Source organism: Zonotrichia leucophrys, chromosome 7 (genome assembly GCF_028769735.1).
Source record: "Zonotrichia leucophrys gambelii isolate GWCS_2022_RI chromosome 7, RI_Zleu_2.0, whole genome shotgun sequence".
In the NCBI taxonomy this organism is placed as follows: domain Eukaryota; kingdom Metazoa; phylum Chordata; class Aves; order Passeriformes; family Passerellidae; genus Zonotrichia; species Zonotrichia leucophrys.
The window spans coordinates 19,359,863-19,380,979 of NC_088177.1; the positions used below are offsets into that span (position 1 = coordinate 19,359,863).

Genomic DNA, 21,117 nt, shown 5'->3' on the forward strand with positions numbered 1-21,117 from the left:
ACTGAACTAAGATACTGGTACAGTTTTTTTTAACATACCAGAGGGTTTTTTTCAGAGTTAGCAAGTGATATATTTGGGAATTTCATATTGGTCAGATTGATAAGCTTTTTCAACTACCTTTTTGTTGCGTGCCTTTTCTTTTAATTCTGTCTTGTTAAAAATGAGGGGGACTTCAGCAGAGGGGTGGAAAAAGATGGAAGGAGGAAACCTGCTGGACTAGACAGACTTACACACTTAAGACATTTGTTTTTATTGTATACTGGCTGAATGCAGCTATGCAACGATGTTAAGGAAAATGCTGAGTCACTGTGTGAGGTAGATTCTTTTTCTTGTTTAGTTGTATACATTGTGGAGGAGATATTGTAAGGTGGAGGAAGCTCTGATTAGTGGTTCATGTAGTCAAAGGCCAACTTGTTATGGTTGTAGTGGAGACTTTAGGACACTTGGGTTTAATTCTGCAGTCTGTCCTTCTCTGACCCTGGCTGAGTCAATATCCTCATTACAGATTCAGCTCGAACCTCTTCCCATATCAGCTGAAAAATTCTTATCCTCTTGATGTAAAGCAGTATTAACTGTTCAAATTCACTTGACATTCTTGAATTTTGACCCCCAACACAGGTGTTGCTGGCTTTCTTGCTACTGTGTCTTGTTTTCTTACTAGGTAGATAAAACTTGGCATCTGTGGTAATGTCTGGTTCTCATGAAGTCTGCACAGCAAGGTGGTCTGGTGGTCCTCAGAAACATTTAGAAAGTTGTAGAAATAAGGCAGTGACATGGTTTATTGGCAGTAAACTCAGGTATTTTTTCATAAAATCTGGCAGCATTTGGGAACGACATAATTTGTCAGCTGCTAGCAATAAATCTCTGCCATCGTGGTTCTTTGCTGCCTGGCTTCTCTTGCATAAGCTGGGTTCCTCTAAGGCAACAGTTCTTTTGAGAGTGAATTGGGTAAAAGGAGAACAAGGCCTTCAGTACAGAATTTGAGTTGACAATTTACTTTTTGGCCTCTCCATAATGGCGATTTAGATTGATTCCAATTGGTGAGATTGCTGGTGTGGTGGATGCGTCTGCTCACAGATGTACAACACCAATGTAAGGCTGCAAGGGGGGCACATGTTGGTAGCCAGGAGCCAGTGAGGTTGTGCCAGGAGGGGCAGCTGGTCCCAGAGGAAGCCATGGACTGTGTACCAGAGTGGTCTGAGACAGCAGTGCCTGAGAGGAAAGCAAAATGTGAACCTTTTGCACAGCGTGACTCAATGCAGTTGCCACATGGTCTGGCTCTGTTGCACTTATTTAGTGCTAGCAGACCACTGGTTCTGCAGAAGGAAGCTGAAACACCGAGATACCCAAGGACTGTTAAAGAAAACGCAGCAGGAAAAGGCTCCACTGATGTCTCCATTGCTGCTTGTAGCCCTGATCAGCCCACAACACTCTGTGAGAAAGTGAGCAAGGGAAGAAAACAGGTTTCAAATTTACTTGCTTGCTTGAAGGCTAGATTGAGAAGGAAGAACCATGTATATCCATGTACAGAAAAAAGACATTGAATTTTCTAGTCTGTTTCAAGGGCAAAGGACCTTGTAGTTAACATAAGTTATTTTGTCATCTGCATGTGCAGTCAATCACTTTGAAATGGGTATCAGTACAAGCATTCATTTCAGTTTTGGCACTAGTTCTCAATCAAAGCCTGGCTCTGTTTAATTGCCAGCATTTGAAACTGTGATGTTAGTCAGCAAAAGCAGACAAAACCAAAATAATTTTCATCAACGAAGGCTAAGGGTGTGCAGTGTACTGTGAACAGATTATTTCAGATTTTAACACCAAGTGTAAACTGTAAAGGGTTTCTTGTCAAAATATATTTTACAGTATATCTTGAGGTACATATTATGTCCTGTAACATAGTTAAGGATTGTGATGGTTTTTATTTCCCCTCCTTTTCTTAGGAGGGGAGGAAAATATGTAAATTTACCACAGATGTAAATTTCTGAAGCATTTTTCTTTACTTTCCTTCCTCCTTCCTAGAAGTTCTGCTGTATTCTCTTGTGCAAATTTCTATTGTTTCATCTTCATGTCTTTAAAATATTAGTCCAGTGGTTGTGTAAAGCAATAGGCTGTGCAGCCTGCCTGACCAAACATTCCCAGGCTTTGTGTTGCACTGTGCTGCTCCTGACCTCCTGCTCAAAAAGTCTCCAGGCCATTTCAGGTCGGTTTAGACCTTCATGTCCTCATGCCTAATCCTTAGGCAGACACTTTATTTGTTTTTCTAACCAGTCAGTACAGAGCTCTGCTGTTCAGTTGGTCAAACATGCTACAAAACAGAATACAGAAGTATAAATATGTGGAGGATTACCAGTGTTTTAGCTTTTTTTCCTCCCACTCTAAGTTGATATTGAGAGTGGTCTGTCTGGAGAAGCACTGCTTCCTTCAAAAGACATCTGCTTATGATATATTTTAATATAAGTGGATACACATTTAGAAATATTTGTAATTAAAGCCTCTGAGGAGAAAAAGATAAAAAAAAGCAACAGAGTATTTGCTAAGTGATGATTTCTTCAAGATTCTATTTCTCTGTACATCACATGAGAATTCAGCTATCAGTATTTGAAAAGATCCTCAGAGGAGCTTCCTGGTGTGTACCTTCCTTGGAATAGCATGTCTTCATGATGCAAACTATCTCATAACCCTGTCTCGAGGGCAATGATATTTCCCCCTATTGTGTAAATAAAAGAGTTGCACAGAAAGCTGACAGAGCCAAAATAAAACAGGTTTTGTGTCTAAGGCTGTTCTGATGAAAATCTTACTAATTGAAAGGACAAGTTACTGAAAAAATGTCGATCTTTGAAAGCAAATCTGATGCAGCCTACTGAGATTTCCAGTTCAATGTGTGGTGGTCTATATTTAAAGAAATTCCATTACAGGCAAACATGCTCAGAAATCGTTTTTTGCCTTTTTTTTTAAGTTGTCACCTTTATGGACTTAAAGGCAGTTGGTGTAATTACCAGCCAGGTACCTCTGTGTGTGGTCTGTGATGCCAGCAGGTCTGTTCTTGTAGATTGCATGCAGGTTTGTCTTCAGACTGTTCTCACATTCTTTTATTTGTCACTGTTGAGTCACAAAATGTTTTGCCTGGCATTAATCATAAAGTGGCAAGTGTGTTATTTATCTTTAATCCCAATGATTAGACCATGGAGTAGCATTCAAGTAACATTTGAGTCCTTTTTTTTTGTTCCTTTCCCCCTTGCTTCGCGTTGGTGTGAATTCTGTGTACTGCACGGGATAGATGCAGGGTCAGGAAGCATCGCTGAAGTACTAATGGAAGCGACTTCCGATGCTATTAATGAAAATATGACTCATGTTCTAAGGATTTGCAGTTGGATTGCTGTAACTTTTGGTATTTCTCTTTCATTGTTTTCAGTAGTTGTTTTCCTAGAACATGCAGTGATCATGAAAGAATTACTATATTAAAAACAATAGCGATGTATTAATTTGATTAAACTGGTATGGATGAATGGTGTTCATTTCAACACAATAGATGCACTTGGAATTTTCTTCTGATCTTTGCTGTTCAGAAATATCTTTAGTGGGAAAAAAAGGAAAATACTCCGATAGTAAACATCTCAGGGTGTTTTTGTAGTGCACAGACAGAATTAATTCACTTATCAGTGTGAATCAGTTCTCTGTTTCTGAGCAGCTGGAAATAACATCATGATTACAGGGAGAAAATACTGAAAAAAAATCTATATAGTGTTTTTTCTGTGATTATGTTCAGATTTCTTTTTGTTGACAGTAGAACTGATTAAGATGGTAAATCACATAAAACCCTGAGCTGTATGCCAGAAGGAAATTCCTGAAGCCCTGGTCCTCATTTTCAGGGCTGTATAGTGGTATGGGGGTAAAAGCTACGCCCCCAGACCACTGCAACAGTAACCATGAGCCACAGGATGGACTTGGGAAACAATGGGCAATTCCCAGTTCCTTTGTGATTCCAGGGAAGTAATTTATTGTAGTCTGTTTACCCATTCTTGGAAAATGACAATAAGTTTTCACAGTTTACAGATTCAAGTAAAGTCTTACAATTGTGTCTGGTGGTCAGACTCACCAGTAGTGGCAGCCAAGCAGGAAAGCTGAGAACTTTTACTGATTCTTAGGATGACTGCTTGGAGCACCCATATTAAATCTGAAAGCCACTTCTCTTTGTTTCTGAAACTGTATATAAAAATGTATTTTTGTGTACATAGAGGTGTAAAATGGGCTGGAGAGCAGCAAAACTCACTTTGGTTTTTTTCTGGTTTGTGATAGGGAGTTGAAGAGCTTGCCGTGCTCTTGTTGGCTTTTTCCTTGGTAGAACTTGTGGGAATGGTGCTTCCCTTCTTGATTTTGTTAGAAATCTCTGCAGGATGAGAGAACAGAAGCTTGAGTTCATTTTATTATTTCTATTGAAGTATTTTGACGTAGTTTGTCTGGTAGGCAAATACAAGGGAAATGGAAAATTGACATTTCATTATAAATCCTTCATAATTTCTTGTTTAAGTTTTACTTTTTGTCCTCTTCAGTGTCATCCTATCTGTTGCTTCTACAGTTGCTCTAGTAGCTCATTTTTCAGTGGTGTATGTCATGTAGGCGTTCAGTTGCCATTTATTTATTTCAAAATCTCTCATGAAATTTCATTAAAGGATCAATTAGAAAAGATCTGAATGTGTGATGAGTTCAATGTGATGAACAGAGTTTACTATGAAATTACCATATAAAGGTAAATTTGGGGTTTTAAAGGATGGCTTCAGCCATGCAGCTGAAACCTATGCTGCCACTTTGGTGCTAGGTCTTGGTTGTGTTTGTGTGCTGGGACATTTCATGTCTGGGCAGATACACTGCCTAGCTTGATCTGTAAATGGCTTCTGCATTTTGCTGATTTGAGGATACACTGCTGGTGCATCCTGGGTCTGTGACATCTGTAAGGGAAAGGGCACTGCACAGTGAACTGCTCATGGCTCCCTGATATCTGGTGAGCACACATGTCTGCAGGGACTTTGCCCTTCATGTTTCTGACAGGTAGCAAATGAACTGGATGTATCAAATAAAGTGGTTCAGCAGCCTCAGTCTTCATAAGCTAAGTTATTTATTTTAATTGCGCTTGTTGTTTAATGAGGATCTTAACATTAAGGTATTTCCTCGGGTCTGTTTGGATCTATTTGAACTGAAGCAAGAGAATCCAGTAGTTCTGGTCTTACCCTACCATCTTGCCTGCCTTGGAGACTAAAAAGAGCCCAGCTGAGAAACAATTTTTGTGTCTTGTTTGCTGCACATTGGAGACATGCAAGAATTGCAGAATGGTTGAGGTTGAGAGGAGCCTCTAAAGGTCATCTGGTCCAACTCCTTGCTGAGGCAGGCTCACCTAGAGTCAGCTGCCTGGGACCATATCTAGACAATTTTCAAATATTTCCAAGCATGGAGAAACAGCTTTGGAAGTGTTTCCAGCTAAGCTGCTGCAGAGTGTGTTAGTGGCTGCCCTCAAGCATTGCAGGTGCACAGCTCCCAAGGGACAGGGAGATGGGTTTCAGCTCGGAATGCACCCTGCATACCTGCTGCCTTCCTTGATGACTGAAAACTGACAAACAACGTCATCTACATGAACATGTGGAAATCCAAATGAGCAATGGTATTTAACCTTGAAGAGTAAGATTTCTGTTGAAATAGGTCAGCTTTCATAAAGAGGCACTCCAGCACTTTTGTGTGGGTTTTGTAGTAGTACTTTGTAGTACTTCTCTTGGGCAAGGCTTAAGACATACAAGCATACTCACCTAGGCTAGAGGCTGCTTTCAAGTCCTGACCTAGAAGTATTCCAGTACTAAAAGTTTTTAAATCTGACTAGTTTCCACTGCCTGGAAAAAAGAAATCCCAGAGCAGCAATGTTCTGAAATCACGAGCAGTAACTGAAGCAGCTCATCTATTCTGTTGTTCTGCAGGATGGTTTCTGTACATCTGAATGCCCTACCCAATTTTCTTCGGCATTACAACTTCAACAATGAACGTACAGAGGACACAGAGAAAAATAAAGTAGCTTTTGTTCCATGTCCCCTGTTCTCCAGATGTTCCATGCCATCAGGGAAGGGGCAGGGGTTAGCAGAGTATTGCAGTGGGTACTGCTCCCACAGGGGCCGTGCTTCTCCGAGTTATAATCGAAGCAGGAATGTGCAGTGATCAGCATGAAAACTCTACTTCTTGGATGAGTAACCTTTATTTTTTTATTGGAAAAGTTTCCCACTGAGATCATCTGACGTTAAATTGTGTCAAGTTCACTCGTATTTTTATTGCTTTGCAAGAAAATTGTTAGACAATCAGGTAGCTAGCGCTGTGTTGTGTTTTCTCATGCTTGCCCCATCCTCCCCTCTGCTGGTATTCTTACAGGGAAATGCAGTCTTTTTAAATCAGAAAAGTCTTTGGTAGTTACTTTTATTTTCTGTAGTACGTGTATGTTTGGATAGCATCTAGCATGACTCTTAACAGCTTCTCTTTTTTTGGGTGTGTTCTCATATTCTTACCTCTCAATCTTGATCCTAGGAGTTTTATAGAAGGATTAAGTGACCTGAAAAGTGAGAAATTAAAGCTGTCTCAGTTGGTGGTGCACAGACACGATACATGTAATTATTTTTTGTCTGAGTCCAAGGCAAACTCAAAATGTTTTGGTTTGTTTTGGTCTTTTTTCTTCTTCTATTAGTTCATGATTTCAAAGATTTTTTTTTAACATATTGAGGTATTATTAAAGTGGACTTTCCTGGAAATTACTTTTCTTTTTAAATAAGGAAACCAGATTTGTGTGGCTGTTTCATAAATTCCGTTCCTTTAAATCAATTTTTCACAAAGGCAAGTTATGAAAGGGCTTATCTTGGTGCAATTTGAGCATTTTGTAAACAACCAGATCTTGGATGGCCTTAGCCCCACTCAGCTATCATATGCAAGCGGGTTTAAAACCTTCCTACTGTCCCTCAGAGCAGATGTGTCCTATTTCACAAGGCTGTATACTTTTGTCCCATTGTGTCTTGAAAATTATAATTCTGTGTTAGTTTTTTCTCCTTTGACTTTCCAAGAAGTGAGTCAGATGCAGCTCCCTTCCGGCCGTGGGTGCTGTCCTGTGCTGCGCTGTCTCCTGGCCAGTGCCATGTCACGGAGCAGAGAATGCAGCACAGATGCTTCACGCCTGGCATACTCAGCTGTTCTGAGAATAAAACTGCAGCGTGCAACTGGCAGGTTCTGCTGCAGGCAGCATGTGCTGGCTGTCCATGTGTGACCTTTTTGTACTCAGTAACTTGACTAACTCTGCTCAGAGAGATTTTTTAAAAAAAATCAGATGTGAAATTTAGGCAACTGACTTTCTGACCAGAGTTCAGAGAGGTGGGTGAGTAACATGGACTGCCAGCCAGGTTCTTGGAGTGTGGAGAGCTGCAAGGGATTGAATTACACTGGCTTAAGAAGTTTCTCTCTCCTCAGCTGAAAGTTTTGCCCCCACTGAGCTGACATGCAGCTCAACTGATCACACATGCTCTGCCAAACCAGTAGAAAAATCAGCTAAGTTGTGCTATTTTAATTACTGCTGCCACACCATAAACTGGTAAACACTGACAGAATGTTGGCCTGAATAGTGCAGCAATCTATAGTTGTCTCAGCATAAAGGAATTACAAATTTTGACTCCTAATGAATAGTAACAGCCTTAAAAGTGAGACACATGTATCCAGGTCTCTTGGTTTTTCTTATCCAATCACCCCAGCTGGTGACACAGTGAAGCAGTGTTCTTGCAGTAGGTCTGCCTTGCTGAAACATGGCTTCTCTGGGAGTAGTGCTGAAGAATGATCAAAGAAATAAACCATCTGTGAGAAGATATTTTATACAGGACCTTTAATAATTTACAATTACATATGCTATAATTTTACTTTAAGTTCAAAATCTCTTTTACCCAAAAGACCAATCTACTTCATCTTGCATCTTTTTGCTGCCAATGCTTTGATGGGAGTTAAAGAACTGGATGAAGTCTAGTTGCTGAAAAATGTACTACAAATTCTTACTGTGATTGGATGTTTGCTGAGCTGTACTTCTGAATAGCATCTAAGTGCCTTGTAGTTACTCATCTAGCTTTTTTTGAATGTATCTTTTCAGATGACCTTAATCATCTCTTTATTAAAGTTAATATTTTATGCATGGAATCACTGACAAAAATGATTTTTCTTTCTTTGGCTAAAGCTACCCAGAGTGAGGAGCGGCTGTGTGCATTTAAAGACCCCTATCAGCAGGACCATGGAATCAGTGAGAGCCGAATCTCCCAGGAGAATGGCACAATTTTGTGCATGAAAGGTAGTACCTGCTATGGACTCTGGGAAAAAACAAGAGAAGGAGACATACATCTTGTAAAACAAGGTATGTAACAGTTCTGTTTTAGTGCAGTAGTTTTGTTACTTATTTCCCTTCTTTGTGATCTAGCCAGCTCATCCAAAGCTGCACAGCTGCAGAACTAGACTTCTGGCACATTGTTGAAATGCATAGTTTTAAACTCCCATTTAACTATTTTAAATGTGAACAGAAAGTGTGTTTCAATTTAATAACTTCTAAAAGAGACCAAAGACATCAATGTACTGTTGAAAGAAGAAGCATTCAAATTTCTTCCTCGTCCAGAGGAAGATGACTTCCTTGAATTTCAGTATATGTATTGATGTAATGATAAATTTAGCAGTAAGTGTCTTACTAAGTAAAAAAAAAAATTCATATTGATTGGATGTTTGCATACAAAGGAAATTGCAGTATATATCAGATATCAGTGCTGCTCTGTGAGGAGAATGAAGGTAGGAAGTGTGGAGGGCCTTGCAATTTCTGGAGACACATTTGATTATGATTCTCAGGGATTCTTCTCTTTTTTACTTGGATGCAAGTTAATGTAGTATAATGCTGAATGAAAATGCAGCTGGTGTTTACAAATAGCCTGTGGAGCTGTAGTCCATGATTCCTGTTTGATCTGGCAATCTGCTGAAGGGAGCAGCTTGACTCCTCACCTCTGCCCCACTGCTGCCCCTTTCCCTTCCAGGTATTTGTGGATAAATGACATTTAACTGCTGTTGACCATGCTTGGGAATGAACAGTTGCTGCAGGGACAAAGGACCTGGTATGAACCAGGCAATAAGCTGTGGTCCTGTAGAAAAGTCCAGTGATGCTGACAATGAGGAAGGGCAGAATTTTGAAAATTATGCAAGAAGCACCAAGCTGTAGATGCAGTCTTGTGGCCTGAGGAAGGGATTGGGTCACAACTCATTTAGTCTGTGGACTAGAAAATGGTGATATGGTCTGTGGTATCAGAGAGATGAGGAATAGCATATTTCTGCTTAGAAGGCTCAGAAATTCAGATTTTATCATAGTAAGGCAACAGCTGGACGTTAGCCTTCATCCCTGCCCATGTTTTCTTCTCCTTGACCATGGGGAGTTCTAAAAGAAATTCTTCAGGTTTTGGTTTAAAAGATGGTAGTAAAGTCAGACAAGCAGATTATGATAACTGTTCTCACCCCACTCTGTAATGTTTAATCAGGTAATGTATGGATTTCTGTAGGTGTGTTTATCCAGTCAGTAGAATTAATGTTATTATTACTTGGGGGGAAAAAAAAGTCATTTGCTTCTCTTTGCAGGTTGCTGGTCTCACATAGGAGACCCACAGGAGTGTCACTTTGAGGAGTGTATAGTTACAACCACCCCTTCCCTGATTCAGAATGGAACATACCGCTTCTGCTGCTGTAGTACAGACTTGTGTAATGTCAACTTCACAGAAAACTTCCCGCCTCCTGACCCCACTGATACAACACCTTACAGTAAGTCAGATCTTTGTGTTTCTGTCTTTTCATGCTATAAAGATTTTAGGGAAAGAGCCTTCTTTTTGTGCTACTGTTAAATGTGAAACCTGTGATCTTTCTGAGTCACAGAGATGGCAAACAGAGCAGAGCCTTCCCTTAGGAAGTTTGTCACACTCATATTCCACATTGCTCCACAAATCATGAGCTAAATGCTTACAAGAGGATTGTTTGTATTGGCAACTGCTGAATACAGTTTATATTTTTCAAAATGGTCTCTAATCTTGTGTGTTTTGATATTTGGATGCTCAACCCCATAAGCCTGTGCAGGTATTCAGAAGATTCATGACTTTGTTGAGAAGAGGCCAGTGGTTTCATTAACACTATGGTACCTTTGGAAAGTTTGGCCTGTCTGTTCAGTCATAAATCACAGGTAGTTTTGAGTGGTAGAACTGGTCTTGTATCGCAAGTTCTCTCTAACAGTCTCTGAAATCTGACTTCTTTCTTTGGCATATCTCTGGTAAGGGCTGACTTCGACATGATGTTCAAAGAATATTAGTTTGAGCAATGTAATTTTCTTTTCAGTTATTTATTATCAAATCAGCCTAACATACAGATCCAAATCAAGGGACCAGACCCCTTAACCTGGTAAGACAGAAGCAAGATCATAATTAGCAGGTACACTGTTACACTGTGTTCCAAAAGTTAAGAACACGTAAAGAAGCTGAGTTAGTGGCCTAATCTAAACATTTGGATAACCTTCTCTAAATAAGAATTGTGAAAAGGAAGTTGAATAAATTTAGGTATGTAAATGGAGGTACAACTGTTGTGTATGTCAAGAGTTCTTTATCAGTGGAAAGTATTTTGGGAAATGAAGGTGTGTAATTGGATAGCATTTACAGCTGTAGAATGCCAAATGAATAGCTTGTGTTTAGGAATGATAGTGTTTGAATTAGCTTCAGTGTGAAGATGCTGATACTTATCACTGTTGCTTTCTAAAATGGCTGTAGGGTCTGGTGTTTGTAAGGAAGTTGGATCAGAATGAGAGTTTGGTTTGGCATGCTAAAAACCAGTGGTCTGTAACTTGGAAAGTGTGTACAGTATGAATGGGTAAAGAAGCTGGTAAAACATTTGGTTGACAGTACTGTTTGTAGAACCAGTGAACAATCACCATTTGGGATCAGTGTCACTGTGCAGTGCAGAACAGACTCTGCTTGACTTCGGTAAGAGTCATGCCCAAACGTAACTGGAGTTAGTGTTGTGCAGGGAAATTAGACAGGAGGAAGAACACCTGTAAAGGTAATTCCTTGTCCCTTTCTGTCTCCCCAAAAGAGGAAGACCAGGTTATTACTAAATTACTTGTGCTTGTTCTTCTCAAAGGATAAAAATTACAAACTGAATTAATTCAGTTGTTGAGCAATAAGATCATCAAATAATTTTAAATGGATTTTTTGATACCAAAAGATCTATTTTGATTTGCAAAGGGGTGGGGGGGGATGGGGTGGATTAAATCTGTAACACAGTCCTTAATTCACCCAGCTGTAATTGAATGCTGCAGTGTACATTTCTACTGACTCCAACTGTTTTGTGTTATTGTGTCACCTTCCATTTTCATAATAGGCAAATTTGGCTTTAGGCATAAGCACAAGCAAAGGAGGTTGCTTCAGAGCAAGGTTGTCAGTCTGCTTTGACTGGGTTAGGAGATGGAGATGGGCCATTCCAGCAGCAAGGATGGCCTTGTTTACCACTCTGGAGTTTTGTTTGTGAAGCTCTACCAATGCTGCATCTGACAGAGATGGGGCTGCTCCTGGCTGCTGACATCCAGCACTCTGCCAGCACCATTCTGGAGGTACAGGATACTTGAGAAAGCTGCAGGGGTGAAAAAGCAGGGAGGCTGCAGCACACAGACCCCTGCAGTGTTACTGACCCACATTCCAAGTGGTGTTGTGTTCATGGTTTCTCAGCTCCTTCCAGAACCCATTTTGGTGCTGTAAGATTATATTTTGGCACGTATATTAAGTACAGACTTCTTACTTTGGCAAGGTTGAGTTTTTATAGAATTGTTGGGAAGCTTTGTATTAGTTACTGGATACCTTTCTTGGGCACTCTTCCAGCCTTTCTGTTATAGTTGACAGAGTGCTGTGAGGACATTAGCAAGGTTAGCTGCACAGGCTGTGCCAATCTGTGTTTCCAGACCCTTTAGATTATTAAATTGAACAGGTCACAGTCACATGGGAAATCTTCTGCAGAAGGTTATTTCACTATAGCCTGTGAACTGTAAGAGCATTATTTTTCATCTGTATTTTTGATAAACAAAGTTCTTGAATGGCCCAAAGTAAGGTAGGAGACCTCCTGTAACTGTACTTATGATCCTGGAAATGTTGAAGTGGAGATGATTGGTGTACAATTATGTGAAGCCTGATTAATTCAGCCAACAGTTAACTAAGTATTTGTAAATGTTTTTTTTTCCTCATTTCCAGTGGAATCATACAGAATAAAAAGTTCCTGGAATGACAAGCAGGAATTCAGCTGTAGTTTAAAAGCTAATGGAACTTGAAGACCTTGCTGATGATGCTAATCAATTTAAAGCTGAATTTTTAAGGAAAATTGCAGTTGTTCTTTTAAAGATGTTTCCTTGCAGCTATATGAAGGATCTGTGGAAACAGCAGAATACTGTTAGGCCCTTGAGCTAAATCCACCCAGAAAAAGAATGGAATAAAACAATTACTTTATACAATCTTTTGGTTGCCATTTTTCTATGATACTTAACAGTGGTGTGTTGAAAGATACAGCTAGACCATAAATGATTCAAGAAGACAAAATTAAGATCTTAATACATGTTAGATATAGCAAATTATCATTGTCGTGACATATAGCAATTAGAAAAATTAAGTGTAACATTTAAGATAATGTCAATGTTGATTTTAGGATGTCAAAACATTTATCTCACAACTGTATCTGTGTAGAACAGAACAGTTTGTTGTTGTTTTTTTTAAATTTATGTTGGATTAGAGTATAAATACATGTAATCCAACCTGTCCTGTAACAAAATTTTTATACAAATGAAAAATAAGATTGAGGACAAACAGGTTCTAGAAGCCTGAAATTTAATCCTTACTGCTTCCTAATGCACAGCTGGTAATTTAAAACAATCATACATCTGAGTAGTCATAATGTTCATCTCTTCTATCTTAAAGATAATCCAGGCAGATTTGAGTAGCTGTTGGTTGCTAATCCCTCCAGCTAGAATTTTGCAAATACTGTAGGATGGGTGATAGTCTAGAAGCCACAGTCTGGAGTTATTAAAAATGCAGAGATTAAGATAGCTGTTTCCTGATGCCAGGAGAAGTGGTTGGAGAATGGTGTCTGTTTCTCATTTCAAGATTTGCCTGTGGAGTTTGGAGCTGCTCAAATGCAGATGTTCAGAAACAACCACTCATCCTCTATCTTCAACTTGCACTTTTGCAAGACAAGGGAAAGATGTGCTTTCTTCTTCTGTGATCAATCTCTCATGGATAGATTCACTCTTCTTCCATCTTATATTTTCAGCCAGTATACTCATATACCCCTTAACACTCTCCAAAAGGGGCCAACTGTGGCTTCCTGGGTCAGTGTGTTGAGATATATTTACTTTGTTGGCCTTGTCAAATATTTAGTTTGACATGCTAAATATCTGCCTGTTATGACTACAAAATGCCTCCTAAATTCTGAGACTGTTTTGAAGACAAATTTATTAGTTCTTCAATCATTCATAATAGCCAGTTAAATAGAAATTAAGTAGCTAAAGACTTAAATGATCTCTCTTGTTGGTCATAGATATAATGCTGTAATGAAACATTCACATTAAAATAACATCAAGATGAAAGAGCAATTTTTAATTATTTTTTTCCCTCAAGGCTGCTTCCTGCAAATAAATTAATGTAGCAGCAACTGAGTGTTAAGAATGTATTTTTCTATGACAGGTGATGTATTTGTGTGATATGTGGAAAAAATCCCTGGCAGCAACAGTTGAGCAGTTACTGGTACATGTGGTTGAATGTTATACAGGGTTTTCATCTCATAACAGCAAAGGGTGGCTGCTACTTTTGGAGGATTTAGGAAACCTCTTTTAAATAAGAGCGCTGAGTTTTGGATAGCAAGAGACCACCTCACACTGTCAAGGAAGTTATTCTTCACTCTGTAACACTGATAACGGGCTTATCTTTCCAGTGTAAGCTTCTTGCCTCTCTTTGCCAGCCTTCTTGCTCAGTACGTGAAATAGCTGTGTAAAAGTCTGTCTTGAAGTGCTCATGGAATTGTATGGAAACTTTGACATACACTGCAATTAAAAAAAAAAAAGTAATTACAAATGTATGTGGCTGGGACAGGTTAATTATGGTAGTAATGAGACAGTTTTCATTTAACTATTGTTTTTGAGAGGCAGCAGTTAGACTCATGTAGCCATGGGCATGTGGCCCAATCTAACTCCCACTGAAGCTGAATTAGATCATGTCAGGCTAATTTTGGAAAGTTGTAACCCTGCTCACTCTCAGTTGTCTTGAACTGCTTTTTCTGGAGAACAGCATCCAATATTAATTTATAATTGAAATGCATTTACTTAGCTGGGTTGCAGCACCTGAGCAGCTACGTTTGTAGACTTTAATTTCTGATCTGCCTAATCTAAAAAAACACTCTGTAAATAAATTTTTTCCTTCATGTGCATTATTCTTTTTGTTTTCAGGTGATTTAGATGTAAAGAGGAAATGACAAATCTTTGCAAAGTGGCAGATCTCAGGTTTTAAAAGATGGAGGTGGGAGTGATCTACACAAGGAATAAAACTTGTACTCTTGAAATGATTGGGGGTCAGTGAGGCAGCTATTCCTTCAGTGAGGAGGCATTCTATAGTAAGACAGTAATTAAGGGCCTAAATATTAAAAAAAAAAAGAAATTTGCTTTGAGACAATTAAGCATTTGATGCAGGAGGATGGTACTGTACCTCTGAGGAAGTTGCTTTAGGGTGCTGTAGAAAATGAAGTTGCTGAACTGCTGAAGGAGATACCAGTGGAGGTGCATGGAGATTTCTTTGTATATGTCTCTCTGTTAAGAGATTGCATGTGGAGCAGCTGATGGAGGGAGAAAATGAAATGTAGGGCTTTTTTAAAGCAATTTTTAAATATACTGGATTCATTATGAAATATTTGGATTTTTAGCCAGCTGTTAACAAATGTGTATTCTCCTGAACCTTCAGTTGCCTTTCTGTCTAAAATTTAGTGCTTAGTGGGGTGTTTTTGCTGTTTATTTGGTTACAGGAAACTAATTAACTTTGGAGGGGGCTGTGACATTGGGTACACATTGCTACAAATGCTTAGTGATAAGATTTCAGAAACGTGGGCTAATTAAGGCTTTGTCTTGTATCATTGCAACTGAGGGAAAAGTGATGGTGGATTAGGGTTGGGAAGAAAGAGTAGAAGTGAAAGTTTTTGCAGGAAGCACAGTATTAAAACAATTGCTATAGAAGGTTATTTAGAAATTCAAGTGAAAGCCTTAGCTTCTGTAGAACCAGTGCAGTGTTTTGCAAGTCTCTCAAGATAACTGGTAATGCTTGTCGAGTAACTTCAGTTTCCCATTAAAACTGAATCTATCAAAAGCAGAATCTCTTAAAGATTGTTGGTAGCAGCTCTTAGCTGTTCTAACTTCTAAGACATCATAGTCTCCTGAGATTAAATTTGAATCTTTACTGAATTTAAAAGTAAAGCTTTGATGTGAAATTGGAGTCTTGCATATGAAATGTTAGCTGTGAAGGCAAAACATACTTAGGCAGAAAACTGTATGTGTTAATTTTTTCTCTTGCAGAAACATTTAATCAGGAAGATGAAATTGAAGTGTTTTACTTGCACTGACATTGAAATGTTTTGGAAATGTTTTTAAATTTCTGCTATGCACCAAACCCACAAAATGCTGAAAACCATGTTAAAAGAACAAACATGTTTGTTTGAAAAAGCAGAAACATTTCAAATATTATTTTTACAAAGACACCAATATCCCCAAACCCAAACACTCTCTTAAAACTTTTTCCTTTTACGAGTATGTTCCTTACTGCCTTGTCAGCCTCCTGTTGGAGCACACTTGTTGGGAAAGGTAACTGCAGGAATTAGTAGTGCATTGGGACCTGGAAGGCCATGAGCAAGGATCTTCAGCAAAGTTCTCTTAAAAATATGCTGGAATCTAAATTTTTTTGGATGCGAGGTGGGATTTTTTCTATTTCTTGACATTGCAGTGTAGTGTGTTTGTTAAGTACTAGATCTGTATTTGTGCTTTGTTTTAGGGGGCTAAATGTATTTTTCTTGAGTCCTTAGAGATTACAATTTCTCAAGTACCTGTCAGCATAACTTCTAGCTTATTCATTTGATACAATTATCTGATCTGCATCTTTGTCACCCTTGAAGTAGCCTGCTTGTTTCTAGTACTCCACAGTGAATATTTTATTCATATTTAAGATCTAAAATTAAAAAGGGAAACACAAAAGTTTTTTGTAATGTAATCGCTGGTTTTACCATCTTCAGTAATAGTGAAAACGTGCATTTTAAGTTAACCAATATCTGTAAATAAGTGATTCACAGTCTGTTATCATGTGCAGCTCCTGAGGCACTAATTTGCATCTCAGCTGGAAGTTACTTGCTTATGTTTTATGCACTTCTAAGACTTTAAAGATCTGCAAATATCTTTGGGTAATACAAATATAGTAATGATGGTCTTTCCATTTACTGGGAATGCTGTGTACTGTCAGACTTTTATGTGTTGTATAATACATTCAATGTCATCTTTAACTGATACCTTTTGTGACAGTGTGTGTTGGGGCTTTATTGTGAATGCCTTACAGACACAAGGTAAAAGTAGATAAGGCTTCTAGGAATTATACTCTTTCAGACTGCTCTAATGGAAAGCTGGACTGTAAATAATAAAGGTACCAGATAAGGAATTGTTTCACCTCATCTCAAGGCAAAGTGGAGAGTAGACAAGGGTATTCTATTTTTTATGTCTTTATTCACATGCTGCAGTATGCAGTGTAATACATATATGCCATATCATCATTATTCTAAACAAACCCTATGCTGCTACTTAATACAGATAATTTGAGAAATAGGTAGTAGAGCTCTCTGGAAGGCAGACTGACATATCAGTGCACTTTTGGGTGACACAGATTAACAGGCTTTCCAATGGTGATAGGCTTCAGTAACTATTGCTCAAATATTTTAAGATGGGTGCTGTAAATTTTAATATTTCAGTGGGAGTTAAGACTACACCTCTGTGAAAGCATTTCTCCTTTAAAGACTTGTGAAATTTGTTTAGGTAACTCTGCTCAACAAAGCATACTGACTGAATTAGCCAAGATAGTGTACATTGAAGTCATTGCCAAGCAAAATGGAAACACTGTTTATGTTTTGTGGATGTTCTGCTTGTCTGTGTCCCTGTGCTTTTTCAAATGTTTATTTTCACGTTGGCTGTGTTGATCTCCTGCTTTCCCTGTCTTGTCATGCTAAAGGCTCTTTGCACTGAGCCAGAATGGCAGAAATGGCTGTGCACAGGCTGCTCTGTGGCTCCAGCTCCTGACAGAGGGCATTAGCTTCAAAGTACTGCAGTTGTGTCTCCCTGGGCAGCCTGGAGCTGCTGGGCTTGCTGTGAACACTGTTTCTCACAACCCCCTTTGTCCTGCCGTGTTACCCACAGAGCATTCCTCAGGAATCTTAGCGTGGCTCTGCTCTGGTTTTCTTGAACAGTTTTGCAATGAATGGAGTTAAGATTAAAAGGCACAAGAGCTCTGTGAAGTTTGATTATAAAGCACTGCTAGGTGTTGCCAGCTGCTACTAATAAATTCCTGCCCTATGCCCAGCACAGTAATAGTCTTTGTCCTCAGACTACTGGCATAGTAAGAGGCAGACTTGGGACTGGAGCTGTTAAGTGCAAAACAGAAGATCAGTTATAAATATTGGGTCATTTGGTGTTCAGTGCTATTGGGCTCATCTGTGTAGAACAGTGTTTAGATCATGGAAAACCTTTCATGTCTTTTTCTTGCTCCTTAATTAGACATTTTCGGTAAGCCTCACTTGTTTCTGTACTATGTGCTAGTTTGCTGACAAAAATCTGATTCTCTGTCATAGTTTTGAAATGGATACAATTTTTAAAGAAAGCTTTAGGTTCTTGGCATTTGATTTAGAATAACCTGTTAGCCAAGCTGCTTTTCAGTCTTACCTGAGTTGCAGCTGTAGCTCTGCACAATGCCTCAGAGGAGACTGAAAGTCCAGACAGACTCTTAAAATATGTTGGCCCTTCAAACTTGGTCATTAATCACGTTTCATTATTGAGCTGTTTTTGATAATTTTTTTTCCTTTATCTGAAAAATAATGTGGTCCAGAAAATCCAATGCATTACTTAACATTGATTTCTGGCTCCTTCCCTTATGATATAGCATTCAGTGTATCTTCAGAGAGAGTGTGCTATCTGGAGGTTAGATGCTCATGACAATCTGGCACGATCCTAGGAGCTCTAGGTAAATAAAGCATTTGGTTTTTAACAGTGTGATGTTGTTTCTAAGGACACTTGAATTACTTTTAGACAAAAGAGCTGGAGTTTTGTAGGTTAGCTGCCAGGTGGCTCCTGTAGAACAGAGGCTGTTCCAGAGCAGGGTGTGGGTGGAGATGGCAGCATTGCCCCCAAAGCAGGGAGCAAAGCTGCAGGCAGCCCTTGCTGGGTTGGATCTGGCTTGCAGGTGCTGCAGCCAGAGCCTGAACTTGACACTGTGCTTATCTTTGTATACATGCACTAAGAGACTCTTCTTTGTGGATTGATTTCTTTCTCAGCTGTGCTGGTGGACCACCTTCTGTTGGGGGTAGAAAAAGGGTTAGGAGCTATACTTGATGGAAGCCATGGATCGTCTCTTTTCCTTCATCCTTTCATCATATCAGACCAAATCTTTGCATGTGGATGCATATTGGGGATCAGTGTTTTAAATTAGTTTTCCTTACAAAGAAAGGCTCACATCCTCATTAAAAGAGTGAATGGCAAATCAGCTAAGTGCCTCAAGTGTTTGGATTGTGAACATGTGACTAACTCTGGAATTCTCAATGTGAAGTTTCGTAACTGGGCATCTAGCTCCTGACATATGTCATCCTTGCTATAGATATCTCCATTATTTCTAAAGAACTGAAATGTCAGGGTTGTTTTGAAGTTGCCTGAGGTGATCTCTTGGCTTTCTGGCTAACAGAACACTCATGCTTGAAAAGCAGAGTTCCTAGAGCATCCAGGGGAGCCAGAACAATCATTGTGCTCCTGGTTGTGTTACCCCTGATTATACACCACTTGCAGGCTTTTGCAAAGCTGCATTTTCTAAGATGGAATAACTCCTGTTGTTGCTGTCCAAATGGAAGATGATGGCAGTGTATTCACTAAAATCTTGGTGAAGAGTCCTGTGGATATAATTGTACTTAAACAGGGATTCAAGTTGATACCAAAGTCTGTTTATATTTGTGTTGGTTGTATAATGAAGAAAGCTTTCTGTGGCTAATAGGTCCGACTAGGGTGTGGTGAGTTCCTGAAAAAGTTACAAAGAGACCTAAATGAAGTTACAAAGAATACAGTTCCTCAATCCATTACTACTTTTGTATACCCATACTGAGTATTTCTTTGTCTTTTTATTTTATCTTGGTATTTTGTGGTGTTACTTTTCTTAGTCATGTTGCAGTTTTGTTTTCTTTCTCTGATAGGTTTGGGAATGTTCCTTTCTTCCTTATGTATTGAATTAGCAGTTTTTGATGTATACCATTCACTATTATTATTTTTGCTGGCTTGTATTTAATAAATAAAATGAATGGTGAGGTGTTGCTATGGACACTAATACATAAGCATTAGAGTTAGGACACCGAGTGTTGTGTCTATTTTTGTGTGCGACAGAGACCTTTTTTGCCTTGTTGTAATTCTCATTTGGACTGCATTTTGTGGTAGATCTCATTTTTCATGTCAGCTGTTTGAGGTCTGCAGATTTTTTTTTTTGTACTTGAGCTTCCATGTTTTCAATATCAGAATAGGTATTGATCTTTCAAAAAGCCGAACATCATATTTAGATAGTCCATACATTTCTTTCTCAGAAGACCTGGTTTGTTTATCAGTGTTTTATTTTTGGGTATGAGATGTTTTGTTTTGCAACACATGTTTTAATTTGAAAGAAATCAATATATTAATTAGCCTTAAAATATAACTTACTGAGTTTCATTCTCTTTCAGTTTGTGTTCTATACTTCCATGCAGAATCAATTAATGGAAAAACATTTGCTGTATAGATATGTGTGAGAGGGGGAGTTAGGAATTCAATCTTTAAGGGCAAGGAATGTGCTGAAAGAGGGAAGTGTGAAGATGTTCCATTATTTTTGGTTTTGTTTTTTTTTTTTTATCTGTGCTTTAGCTTTTTTCTCTTATTTTGAAGTAGAAAGAGTTGTAATTTTCTGAGAGATGTGAGTGAGAGCTTCTTTTTCTAAAACATTAATATCAAATTGCAGTGAGATAGGAGTTTATGGTCCAGTTCTTTTAAATTCCTTTGAGATTCCAGTGAGGTGGACTCAGATGTTTAATCACTACAGTTTAATGCATTTATTTGAAAGGCTGAGCCTTTCAAAATACTGCATATATGTTTCTTGGCATTATTATTTCTTGAAAGCTTCTGGAGTACCAGTGAGTGATATTATACAGCTTTTGACTTTGGCCTGGAGTTTTGCCTTCCCTCGGCATGGTGGCATGAGGCTCATTTAGGATCTGCTTGCAGGCCTCTAAGTGTTTTCTGAGTCCAGCAAAAAAATTCCTTGTTCCAGACATTGGTATTGACTTAAAGCTATATATAGTTGGAGCAGAGTGTAAGGTATCCTTGCATCCTGTGTGAAAACACTTCTCACTTTCATAATGCTAGAACAGGAAATACAAGTGTTGGAGCTGTAGCAGTGAAAGTATTTTTCCCCCCTATGCCAAATAAAAATATTTCTTTTTCTCTTCTTTCTTTTTCTCTTTGAGTTGTGGTTCAGTGCCCTTTCTGTCGATGTGTTCACAAGCTGATGTGTCTGTCTGAAGGAATACACTGCTGATATGTGCTCTAAACAGCTGAACCAACTGTATGGAGCCACTTGTGATCATTTTTGCTAGGTTGTAGCTGTTTCTCCTACTGAAGCATTAAACTGCTCTAAAAGTAGTGATGCATCTAGAAATAGAGCTTTAAACCCCAATAAATAAGTACTAGTGTAATAAAACAGAAGCACAGTTTTTATGTATGTATTCCTTTGA

General features: G+C 38.8%; 1 protein-coding gene across 1 annotated transcript in view; it reads left to right on the plus strand.

The window, feature by feature from the left end:
- BMPR2 (bone morphogenetic protein receptor type 2) overlaps positions 1-21,117 on the plus strand; it is a 104,793-nt gene that overhangs the window by 44,035 nt on the left and 39,641 nt on the right. Inside the window, exons 2-3 of the mRNA XM_064717655.1 lie at positions 8,231-8,404; positions 9,658-9,837. Of these exons, the coding sequence (XP_064573725.1) occupies positions 8,231-8,404; positions 9,658-9,837 (354 nt within the window). The remainder of the gene's footprint in view (positions 1-8,230; positions 8,405-9,657; positions 9,838-21,117) is intronic.